At 40.8% G+C, this 12,946-nt stretch overlaps 1 protein-coding gene across 1 annotated transcript; it reads left to right on the forward strand.

Annotated features, from left to right (window-relative positions):
- Positions 1-2,748: 2,748 nt before the first annotated feature.
- Positions 2,749-3,566, forward strand: LOC133300550 (serine/threonine-protein phosphatase 7 long form homolog). The gene is made up of 3 exons (XM_061500110.1): positions 2,749-3,281; positions 3,389-3,467; positions 3,558-3,566. Exons 1-3 carry the CDS (start codon positions 2,749-2,751, stop codon positions 3,564-3,566), a joined length of 621 nt encoding a protein of 206 aa, XP_061356094.1.
- Positions 3,567-12,946: the final 9,380 nt, after the last annotated feature.

The following is a 12,946-nucleotide window of genomic DNA, read 5'->3' on the forward strand; positions in this document are numbered from 1 at the left end:
CTTTAAAAGCAGAGGTCTAATGGCAACAATAATCACCGTAAGAATTAATTGTGATCGTAATGGACTAAGCTTATATATATATATATATATATCACTTATCATTTCTCAAGCTGCCGGAGATAAAGTTATTACCGGCTACTAAATCATAACCGTACAAAGATGAATCAATGGTGATAAAGGAAGAGAGAGAAAAGTGGAATCATAACCATTCAAAAGTGAATCAATACATATAAGGAAGTAAATAATCAAAACGACGTAGTTTTGGGGTGACCGGAGATAAATTTATCTGAAGCAGCTTGAGAAATATTTTTTCCATATATATATATATATATGGGATAGGATATTGTGACAACCAAGTAATGTTACTACCAATGTTTCTACCACATCTTAACTGTTGATTTTCGTCAATCAACGGTTATCATTTTTCAAATTAAACTCATTAATTAATTATTAATTCGCAATAAATTATAACCGTTGATTGGCGGAAATCAAAGGTTAAGATGTGGTAGTAACATTATTTGGTTGTCACAATATCATATCCCTATATATATATATATATATATATATATATATATATATATATATATATATATATATATATATATATATATATATATATGGGCTTATCGTTTATCAAGCTGCTTGAGACAATGTTATCTCCGGCTACTAAATCATAACCGTACAAAGATGGATCAATGGTGATAAAGAAAGAGAGAGAAAAAGAGAATCATAATCATTCAAAGGTGAATCAATTAATATAAGGAAATAAAAACAACGTAGTTTTGGGGTGGCCGGAGATAAACTTATCTCAAACAGCTTGAGAAATATTTTTCCCTATATATATAGGGCTTATCATTTCTCAAACTGCCGGAGATAATTTTATCTCCGGCTACTAAATCATAACCGTACAAAGATGGATCAATGGTAACGAAGGAAAGAGAGAAAAAAGGAATTATAACCATTCAAATGTGAATCTATTAATATAAGAAAATAAATAAACAAAACAACGTCATTTTGGGATAGCCGGAGATAAACTTATCTCAAGCTGCTTGAGATAAGTTTATCTCCGACTATCCCAAAATTACGTCGTTTTATTTATTTATTTTCTTATATTAATTGATTCACCTTTGAATGGTTATGATTTCCTTTTTCTCTCTTTCTTTATCACCATTGATCCATCTTTATACGGTTATGATTTAGTAGCCGAAGATAAAATTATTTCAAACAGCTTGAGAAACGATAAGTTCATATATATATATATATATATATATATATATATATATATATATATATATACATATATATATATATACATATATATGTGTGTGTGTGTGTGTATGTATGTATGAAAAAATATTTCTCCAGTCACTTGAGATAAGTTTATCCCAAGCTACTTCTTTTAATTATGTATTATGGATAGCGGCAAAAAAATTAAAATAATGCATTTAAATTAAATAATTACGCTTTTAATGTTGTTTTGTAAAAAATTACACATCTGTTGCACAATGAGACGCCCCCTTTGGGCGTCACATGTGACGCCCCAGTGAGGAGTCTCTCCCTTGGGGAAGACGCCCCATTGGGGCGTCACATGTGACACCCAAAGGGGGCGTCTCATGTGCAACCTATATATACCCCACTTTCCTTTTTTCACTCCTTACTCATTTACCTCTCTAACCTCTCTCTAACCACGGTTCATAGCGAAGCTCTGCCAACGTAGGTAAGGTCATAATATCTCATATGTATACATTTAAATTACAGTGCTAGTTAGTAATACATGTTAGGATTGATTGTATATTAGAGACTTGGAACATTAGGATAGTCACTTAGAACTTTTATGGCATGCTATGAATGTTGTAATGATATAGTAATTTTATTATTACGTAGTTATTATTATTAATTTTTAATTATGCATTAAGGTTTAGCATATTAATTAGTGATTTCTTAATAGTGTTAGGGACTTCGTAAATTTCGTATGTATGATGTTATTAATGCGGGAGTGCATAACTTTGTAGTTAGTTAGGTGTGATGATTAGTACGTATTGGACAAGTTGGTAGTGACCTAGGGTTAAGTATTCAGTTAGTATTATATTATTTTTGTCCGATGTATTATTATTATTTAATTGCAAATAAATAACTGTTCTACGTTTTGGCGGGACTTCATAAATTTCGATTCTAGTTAAATAAATGGCGCATATGCTTAATTTTTGTGATAATCAATTATGTCACTGCTTAATTAAATTGTAAATAAAATGGGGCATTACATGTGATTAATTTAAATGTTGTTTTATATTATATAGTTGAGGATAATGGTTGAGTCATCATCTTCATCGGGATCTGAGTCGGATGTAGAGCCCAATGATCCCAGCATGTGGATCATACCTGGGTCGTACAGGTGGGAGGTCCTTCGTAAGAGGACGCAGAAAGCTCATATTTCACAACGAGTGTGGAATACAGAGCATGTAAGAAAAATTAAGACCAGGCGTGGGAAGCCACAAGGGGGGCCACCTACCGGTGCTGTTCCACAGGTTGTCGAAGAGTACCTCAGACAGGCGGGTTTCATACATGTTGCCAGGATGCAACATATCCAGGTATGTTATTTACGTCGTTTTGTATTTATGTAATTATTCAATAAAATTCGTTAACACGTGATAACTGCGTAATTTATCACAGATCGATACATTTTTAATTAATGCTCTGGTCGAGAGGTGGAGACCAGAGACACATACCTTTCACATGACCCAAGGTGAGATGACGATCACCTTACAAGATGTGGCAGGCATATTGGGCTTGCCGACTGACAGCACTGTCGTCACCGGATCGACCCCCGAGGATTGGCACGCTGCTTGTGCTGCTGTTTTTGGACATGTTCCAGAGGCCGGTGAGTTCCATCATTCCGGCGACCTCCGCATCTCATTCTTGGATCGACATTATACCCGGTGGACTGATCATGAGGGGAATCACACTGCCGGGATCTACTTCACAAAAGCCCGCATTGCCCAGATGTTGGGGACTTGGTTGTTGGCGGACAATTCTGGAGGTAGCAATTTTGGTTGCCGGCTTGTCCCGTTGCTAGGTGGAGGATTTGAGGACATTGGCCGATTCAGCTGGGGATCTGCGATTTTGACACACTTGTTCAGGAATTTGTGTGAATTGACAGATGCCCGTCGAACTGACATGGGTGGTTGCCATATTCTCCTTCAAATTTGGGCATGGATACGATTCCCACCAATTGCTCCACCCCTTCCTCCTCATCCAGAGCCGGGCACACATTATGGATGCCAGTATGATTTATTTACTTCATTTGATTTCGATAATGTATGGTTGATAATGTATATACTAACTGTATACTTCTTGATTATGATTGATAATGAATGTTTCTGATTGACAGGTTTAATACTGTAGAAAAGTTTAAACCTCATGAGGTCACCCATTATCGGGCAACATTGGACACACTCTGTAGAGATGAGGTTAGGTGTTGGATACTTACGATGTTGTTATTTCTCTATGGGTTTTTTTTTTTTTGTAACTCTATATATTGTTTCACATTTTGTTTGTAGGTGGTGTGACAGCCATATATCAAATATGAGTGGCTTGACGTGACTCTAGAGCAGCAGTACCTGTGGCTTGCTGCCACACCTATTATCTACTTCCACACAGTATAGGCATGTCAACCGGATAGGTGCATGCGACAGTTCGGTCTTGATCAACCCATCCCGGATAAATCTAGAAAGTTGAGAGGGATACATGATCATACTCCGCGGGGGAAGGTTGAAGAAAACTGGAGACGTAAGCTGAGGGCTCACATTGATCGATGGAATACCAGGATTCAGCATATTGTACTGCCTCCTCCATTATATGGTTTGATGTCACCTAATCATGCGTACATGGAGTGGTACAGAGAGAGGGGAAAGTGCTACATATCTCGGAGGGCAGTAAAGATAGGCCGCATGGTGAGTTTTGTACATATTTTACATTTGTTTCACATTTCTAACATGTTTTCGTAATATACAGATTGACGGTCTTGAAATGCTTTATCATGCAACAACGGCGGAGGAGTTTCCTCGATTTGGCCTAGAGTATATCCACAAGGAGATTGACCAGATTATTGGAATGTTTCGTGAGAGTTCACGAGTTGATGAGCCTGGACCTGAGGCACCCCCCGTGCAGACACAGCATGATCCTCAGTTGATCGTGGATGTTCCTCGTAATAGACGGGAGGGACGCGGATTAGGACGTAGACGTGAGAGAGTTGCTGTTGAGCCTGTCCCGATTATGGCACCGAGACAAGTGGTCGAGACTCAGGGATGGTTCAGACCTCTAGTCATTGGTCCTACTTACGGGTCACAGCCGATTTATCATCATGGATCGCAGTATGCGGCAGATCCTAGTCAGGCGGCGTCTGAGCACCCTTACATTAGAGGACAGGAGCCAGTTTTCCAGGCTAGTCCGATGGCTATGGCAGGAGCGGATCCAGCATCCTCGCAGCCTGATTTCCAGCCCTATTCACAGGGACTTGATGTCGATTACCCCTTTTGGTCTGCAGAGGACACGATTGAGTTGTATCGCTCTGTAGGCCTTGTTATAGAGAGCCATGACAATGGGGAGACTCTAGCCACAAATTCTCACAGTCAGGGACACACCCCTTTTGATGTGCCAGGCAGTAGTGCAGGACCATCAAATGATTTCATCCGTGCAGCGATGGATGACTTCCACACTCCACCACCACAGGTGCATCAGGGAGACCCAGTCTGGGACAGACGTATATTGCCAGATAAGGATGCACGACATAGGCCATGGCCACCGTGGTCGTAGTTTCATTGCCATTTTGGCCACCCTTACATGCACGACATGCAGCTGTTCAGACAGTTCCTTTGCAGATGGTTCTGATGGCTTCCACTTTGGCACCTGCGGTACCACCTTCGGTTGGGCGTGTGTACACCTTGGATAGGCAGCAGTCAGACTGCACTCTGAACCTTGTTAGAGGTACTGTGTTTATTGGTGGTATTGTTGTTGATGCATTGTTTGACTCCGGGGCTACGCATTCGTTTGTTGCTACCCCGATTGCTTTGGGGCTTGAGTTGCCCATGTCTGTGCTTTCTCCACCGTTGCGGGTGACTACCGCCACCGGAGAATTTTGTGATTCTACCACTGTACATCGCGATGTAGCGTTTCAGTGGGATGGTCGTGAGTTCTCGGTAGATCTGATAGGATTGCCGATGGCCAACTTGGAGATTATTCTGGGCATGGATTGATTGTCTAGAAACTGTGCACTGATTGATTGATGTGCAAAGCGCGTGGTGATGTCTCCGTGTGATTCCACAGCTAGTTCCTCGCCATATATTTCATTGCTGCAGGCTAGGAAGGCCTTGAGAGCAGGGGCTTTTGGTTATGTCATGTTGGGAGGTTTGGTGAGTGGGACACATGAGGATATCACTGGCATTCCTGTGGTGGGGGAGTTCCTCTAGGTGTTTCCTGAGGAGATTTCTGAGTTTCCGCCTCAGCAGGAGATAGAGTTCTCCATTGATTTGTTGCCTGGTGTGGGGCCGATTTCTTGAGCTCCATATCGGATGTCGCCACCGGAGTTGGCTGGGCTGAAGAAGCATATTGAGGATCTTTCAGCGAAAGATTTCATCCGACCGAGTGTGTCTCCTTGGGGAGCACCAGTCATCTTTGTGAAGAAGAAGGATGGGACAATGCGATTGTGCACCGACTACATGCAGTTGAACAAGGTGACGATCAAGAACAAGTATCCCCTTCCTCGGATTGATGATCTGTTGGATCAGCTCAGGGGTGCTTGTGTGTACTCCAAGATTGATCTCCGGTCCGGATACCGTCAGATTCGGGTGAAGCCGGAGGATGTCCCTAAGACTGCGTTTCGTTCGAGATACGGTCACTTTGAGTATTTGGTGATCCCGTTTGGACTCACCAATGCGCCGACAATGTTCATGGATTACATGAACAGGATTTTCCAGCCGTATCTGGATCAGTTTGTGATCTTCTTCATTGATGACATTCTTATTTACTCCAAGACTGAGGAGGAGCATGCGGAGCATCTGAGGATTGTTCTGCAAGTGCTGAAGGAGAAAAAGCTTTATGCTAAGTCTTCTAAGTGTGAGTTTTGGCTCAAATCAGTCAAGTTTCAGGGGCATGTGATTTCAGCGGATGGAGTTGCAGTGGATCCCAACAAGATTGAGGTCGTGCTGGATTGGGAGAGACCCAAGACAGTTACGGAGGTGAGGAGCTTCTTAGGTTTGGCAAGTTACTATCGGAGGTTCATCAAGGGTTTCTACACAATGGTTCTCCCTTTGACTCGCCTTACCCGAAAGGAGACTCCATTTGTGTGGACTCACGAATGTGAGGATTGCTTTCAGGAGAGGTTGATTACTTCACCTATGTTGATCCTTCCTGATCCTGAGGAGCAGTTTGAGCTTTACTGTGATGCTTTTGGAATGGGGCTGGGCTGTGTGTTGATGCAGTCTGGTAGGGTTGTTGCTTTTTCTTCAAGGCAGTTGAAGCCTCATAAGGAGAATTAGCCGACTCATGATTTGGAGTTGGCTGCGATTGTATTTGCTTTCAAGATTTGGAGGCATTACCTGTTTGGCATGCAGTTTGCGGTGTTCAGTGATCACAAGAGCTTGAAGTATCTGTTTGATCAGAAAGAGCTGAACATGAGGCAGAGGAGATGGATGGAGTTTCTGAAGGACTACGACTTTGAGTTGAAGTACCACCCTGGTAAGGCCAATGTGGTAGCTAATGCTTTGAGTCGGAAATCCGTGAGTCTATCCAATTTGACGATGGGTGACTTCGACCTCATAGAAAAGTTTCGAGATCTGAAGGTGACCACCTTGTTTGGGGTTTCACTTCTCGAGATAGAGACTGTGAGAGTCAGGAATGAGCTTATGGAAAAGATCCACGAGGCGCAAGTGCAGAGAGAGTGTCTCGACTACGTGAAGAACCAAGATGGTGTGTCTTGGAATGAGGATGGACTTCTGTTGTTTCAGAAGCGTGTTGTGATTCCTCGAGGTCCTTTGACTGAAGAGGTTATGGCGGAGGCCCATAAGGGACAATTCACTGTTCACCCTGGTGCTACAAAGATGTACCAAGACCTGAAGAGGAATTTCTGGTGGCCAGGAATGAAGAAGGACATAGCTGTGTATGTGTCCAAGTGTTTGATCTGCCAGAAGGTGAAGATTGAACACCAGAAGCCGTCTGGTAAACTTCAACCTCTTGAGATTCCAGAGTGGAAATGGGAGAGCATTTCCATGGACTTCGTTGTGGGTTTGCCGAAGACTCAGGTTGGCTGTGACTCGATATGGGTCATTGTGGACAGACTGACGAAGTCTGCCCATTTCCTTCTAGTGAAGGTGAGCTTCACTACAGAGCAGTTGGCCAAGCTTTACGTTCGCGAGATTGTGAGGCTTCACGGGGTGCCCGAGAGTATCATTAGTGATAGGGACCCAAAGTTCACATCTCGGTTCTAGGAGGCGCTGCAGGGAGCTTTTGGTACGCAGTTGAGACTGAGTACAACCTATCACCCTCGGACTGATGGACAGACTGAGCGGACTATCCAGACCTTGGAGGACATGTTGCAGGATTGCATGTTGGAGCAGGGCTCGGCATGGGATAGGTACCTTCCATTGGTGGAGTTTTCGTATAACAACAGTTTCCATGCTAGCCTGGGCATGGCACCCTACGAGGCGCTCTACGGTAGGAGGTGTCGTACACCTACCTGCTGGTCTGAGGTTGGGGATCGTGAGTTGTTTGGCTTGGACTTTGTCCAAGATACCACCCTGCAGATCCAGATGATCAAAGAAAAGCTGAAGCAGGAACAGAATCGCTAGAAGAGTTACTACGATGTCAAGCATCGTCCACTGGAGTTCAGTGAGGGTGAGCACGTGTTTGTGAGACTTTCACCTGTCACCGGTGTTGGACGGGCACTCGGAGTGAGGAAGCTGAGCCCGCGGTTTATTGGGCCATACCAGATTCTTGGTAGGGTAGGACCTGTTGCCTACCGGCTTGCCTTGCCTCCGAACTTGGCTAACATTCACGACATGTTTCACGTGTCTCAGCTTCGGAAGTACATAGCAGATCCATCGAACGTGGTGCAACCTGATGATGTGGAGGTTCGGGAGAACCTAAAGACTCCCGTCGGACCACTAAAGATTCTCGATCGTGGCAAGAAGCAGCTGAGGAACAAGATCATTCTGATGGTCAAAGTGCAGTGGACCGGAAGAACTCTTGAGGAGTTTACTTGGGAGCGTGAGGACGAGCTTCTCCGACAGTACCCCGAGTTTCGACCAGGTATGTTTCTGATTTTGAGGTCAAAATCCTAAAAAGGTGGGGCGAACGTAAGAACCTGCACCGTTAATTAAGGAATTTTAATTAATAAATTATGAGAAAATAGGAAATGATTCCATAATTGACCCTAATAATTATTATGAGGCTTTAATAATTATAGTAAGTGATTATAATGTTGAAAGTCGCTTTTCGGAAGAAAAGTGCAGATACCGGTTCTACTAGTCGGTATAAATGCGTACCGAAAAAGTATCCCAGAAAATTATAATAAGTATATGATAATTACTAGAATAATATGTAGGACTGGTAAATCGAGTTTCAAGTCCAAATAATGAGAACTGATGCTAGAAACCGATACTGGCTTTGAAAAGCGCGTACCGAAAAGGTGCTCCGAAAATTATAATAAAAATACGATAATTCTTGTAAAATTGAGTAGGTTAAGAATCCAGAGTTTGGGATTAAAATGCTAACCGTAGCAATTAAAGCTAATATTGTGTGTTTATTGAGTTAATGGCTATAAATACTATCTTTAAGGGCACAATGCCCTAGAAAACAGAATTCCCTACGTGAGAGGGTGGCTGACCAGCATTCTCACTTGCCTCCATTGCCTTCCTTCCTTCATTGCTTGAGCTTTGAGGCTTATTCTTTCATGGAAACTTCTCGTAAACACTTGTGGTGAGTGAGAGTGATCTTTGGGAATGTGTTGGTGGCATTTTTCTGAGTTGAGGGTGCTGACCTTGGTGTGTGGAGCTGTTGTTTTGGGTTGTTGGGGTTGGTGGAGCTTTTGCCTTGGCACTTGGTGCTCCAAGGAGTGATCTTTGGGTGCAAGAACCTACCTGTGTCTCCATTTTCGTTTTGGGAACCAAGTCAGAACCTTTGGTGTTGGTAGTGAGCTCCAAGAGCATCCCTCTTTTCTATTTGAAGCTTGGGTGAGTGGTTGAACCCTTGAACTTGTGTTGTGATGCTTAAAAATGGAACCTTGATGCATGTAAAGGTTAAAAGATGATAACTTAATGTTGGGTAATGTCAAACACACCTAGAAATGCATGTTTAAGTGTTTAAAATCGGTAAAAACCCAACCTTGGAAGGATATCTTCACGAAATGCAGTTTCTGCATTCTGTCTTAAAATATCCGGATATCTGCCTGTGGAATATCCGGATATTGGATATCCGGATATGGGATATCCGGATATCCGGATATTGATATCCGGATATGCACCCGAGGAATATCCGGATATTCAGGGATTTTGTAGAACAATAGCTGTGTTGTGTGTCCAGTAGGCTATTGGGGGTTTGTGGGCCCTAGATTGATGAAGTTGTACTTCTGTATTTAATGAACTAAGTCAGAATCATGTGATTAAGGGCTTATGGCATTGTGGAAGCCTTAAGACGTAAAACGTAAAAGGAAACGTAGTCTTTATGTTAATGCTTTTGAGCTATGTATGTTGATACACTTGCTGGTCCTAAATCAGATTGTGATCTGCTGTGTGTTGGACTTGAGCTGTGAGGACTCTTGGCTTTGGATAGTGAGCTTGCAAGGTAAGCTTTCGTGTCCTCGGTTTAGCCATGTTGTGGTTCCACCATGTCCCATGGGGATGTGGTTATATGCGTGCTGTGTTACATGCTTTGAATATTTGAAATGTTGTTGAGCTTTATGTGTAATGGCTTTTAATATGCATGTGTTGTTTCATCTTACGGTAAGCCTGAGTATGTGGCGTCATACGATATGGTGATCCGGGATGAATGCAAGTGGCGTCTTGCACTAATTGTGGGTAATAGACGTATACTTATTCCTGCATTTCTCTGGCCAGTAGAATAGAATTGACACACATGACATGATTATCTGCTGCATTGCACTATTTTAGAACTGATGATGATAAACTGCTTTTGAACTTATATTGCACATGTAAGTGAGCTTGGGGTGGAAGATCCTTGAGGACCCCTTGTCTTACTGAGATTTCTTGTTTAGAGATCTCACCCCACGTTTGGGGAATGCTTATTTCAGGTTCAGGTAGTATGGTGACTGATGCCTCTGGCAGCAGGAGGCCAAAGCTTAGCTGATTATGATGTTTATGTTGTATTGCTGCCATGACTGGATTTGGATGTTGTTTATGTTTTCCGCTATTTATGATTATGTTGTTGTTGAGATTGATGTTGGGCTTGTTGCCTTATTTGAGTGAGCATGGAGATTGTCCATGACACTTTATGTTAGCACTTTTGGATTGGAGTTGTATAACTTGCTAGTTGGTCCGGCCTACTTGTGGTAGTCCCGTGATTTCTAGAGACACACTTATATTATCTATGTTATGAGGTATATCAGTTAGCTGTTTTATTGCAATTACATACAGGCGATGTTTTATTAATTGATTAATAAGCAAGTTGGTAATGATAATGACATCATAATTGAAAAGAAAAAAGATATTTCGCATTTTTAAATTAAGCGCAACTTAATACGATAGTATGGTAACATTACCGGATATATACGGGGTGTTTCATGAAGCACTAGCATCCTCCGCCAGAAGATGTTCTTCCATTGCCATATTTTCATCATCGTCATCGTCATCTTCGTCGTGCATTTCCCAAGTCGGATCATTTTCATCTCCCTCAGAAAAGTTACCAACTGGAGACGCATGAGCGGTAGGAGAAGCTGGAAGACAGGGAGAATTTAAATAAACTGACCTCACCGGTAAGGGAGCATTCTCGGTTGCGGCGATGTTGACATACAACTCTAGAAAATTTGTCCTTGACTGGTTGCAAAATTCTTCCATTGTCATCTCCAAGTCTTCATCGTCAAGCACTTTCAAACTAATGTATTTATCACCTTGCCACACCCTTGTCGTGATCTCAGTGATACATTTGTTGTCTTGAAGACTTAACTTCTTCTGAATTCTCTGATGTAGTTCGCCAATGGTTGTGTTGCGTTGGATACGTGTCGGCCTTTTTTCACCTTCGAAGATGACACATCGTCGACCTTCTACCTTCCTACCATTGTAATATAACACAACACGAACAAAATCAGGATTTGAGCTCATTTTTAAATAGAATAAGAAATAAAATTCAAATACTAAATTAAAGATAAAGGAATGTTGGTGGAGAAGAGAGATATGAAGAGTGAGAGAAGAGGTGTGAATTGAATGGAGGGGGTGGGGAAATATATAGAGCACACATGTGACGCCCCAATGGGACGTCTTCTCCAGGGGAGAGACGCCCTATTGGGGCGTCATAAAAGTGGCGTCACATTGTGCAATAGATGTGTAATTTTTTACAAAACAACATTAAATGCGTAATTATTTAATTTAAATGCATTATTTTAATTTTTTTGCCTATGGATAGCATATAATTATAATGTTAAAGTTATTTTTTTCTCTCTTTCCATGTCAGCAAATAAGTTATGAAAAATGACTGAGAAGAGAAAAAAATAATTTTAATGTTATAACTATATATTATAGGTAGTACATAGTTATAATATTTCTGAAGAGAGAAAATAAAATTTACTACCTATAGTACATAGTTAAATTTTTAAAGATGATGCAGTTTCACTATGTACTACCCATAATACATAGTATAATTGCACCAATCCTTAGATACAATCACATTATAAATTATTTTACATATATATATATAGGGGTTTACATTTCTGCAGCTGTTGTACGTGCAACAATCAAATACTTGCCATATATATACATGAAACATTAAATGTGGGGAATCATAACCATACAAAAGATGAAAGTATTAAATGTGAAAAATCATAACCATACACATGTCCTTGTTATATGTAAAGTTACTGTAGAAATGATTTTACTATATATATATATATATATATATATATATATATAGGTAGGATCCTTTGACATTGGTGTCAAATTTGAAGTTTGACACCTCATCTAATAGACTTTAGATAAAAAAAAAGATCAATGGTATCACAAGCTTACAAATCAGAGTCGTTGATTTTTTTTTATCTAACGGCTATCAGATCCGGTGTCAAATTTCATATATATACATATATACATATATATATGGGATAAGATCCTTTGACACCGGTGTCAAATTTTGAAATTTGACACCAAATCCCAACCGTTGATTTTCGCCAATCAACGGTTATCATTTATTGAGAATTACACTTATTAATTAATTATTAATTCCAATAAATGATAACCGTTGATTAGCAGAAATCAACGGTTGGGTTTTGGTGTCAAATTTTAATATTTGACACTGGTGTCAAAGGATCCTGTCCCTATATAGGGCAGGATCCTTTGACACCGGTGTCAAACTTTGAAATTTGACACCAAATACTAGCCGTTAATTTTTGTCAATCAACTGTTATCATTTATTGGGAATCAAAAAGTTTGATTCCCAATAAATGATAACCGTTGATTGACAGAAATCAACGGTTAAAATTTGGTGCCAAATTTTAAAGTTTGATACCAGTGTCAAAAGATTCTATCCCTATATATATATATATATATATATATATATATATATATATATATATATATATATATATATATATGAGGTAGGATCCTTTGACACCAGTGTCAAATCTAAAGTTTGACACTTCGTCTGAGAGCCGTTAGATCAAAAAAGATCAATGTGTCACATGCTTGCAAATCAGAGTCGTTGATCTTTTTTGATCTAACGGCTCTCAGATGAG

Source organism: Gastrolobium bilobum, unplaced genomic scaffold, assembly GCF_033153095.1.
Source record: "Gastrolobium bilobum isolate Gb01-03AN ecotype WA unplaced genomic scaffold, APGP_CSIRO_Gbil_v1 utg27707, whole genome shotgun sequence".
NCBI lineage: Eukaryota > Viridiplantae > Streptophyta > Magnoliopsida > Fabales > Fabaceae > Gastrolobium > Gastrolobium bilobum.

Coding starts and splice junctions, on each gene's coding strand:
- LOC133300550 (XM_061500110.1), top strand. CDS start 2,749: ATGACGATCACCTTACAAGATGTGGCAGGCATATTGGGCTTGCCGACT. Junction 3,282..3,388: donor GGCACACATTATGGATGCCA/GTATGATTTATT, acceptor TCTGATTGACAG/GTTTAATACTGTAGAAAAGT.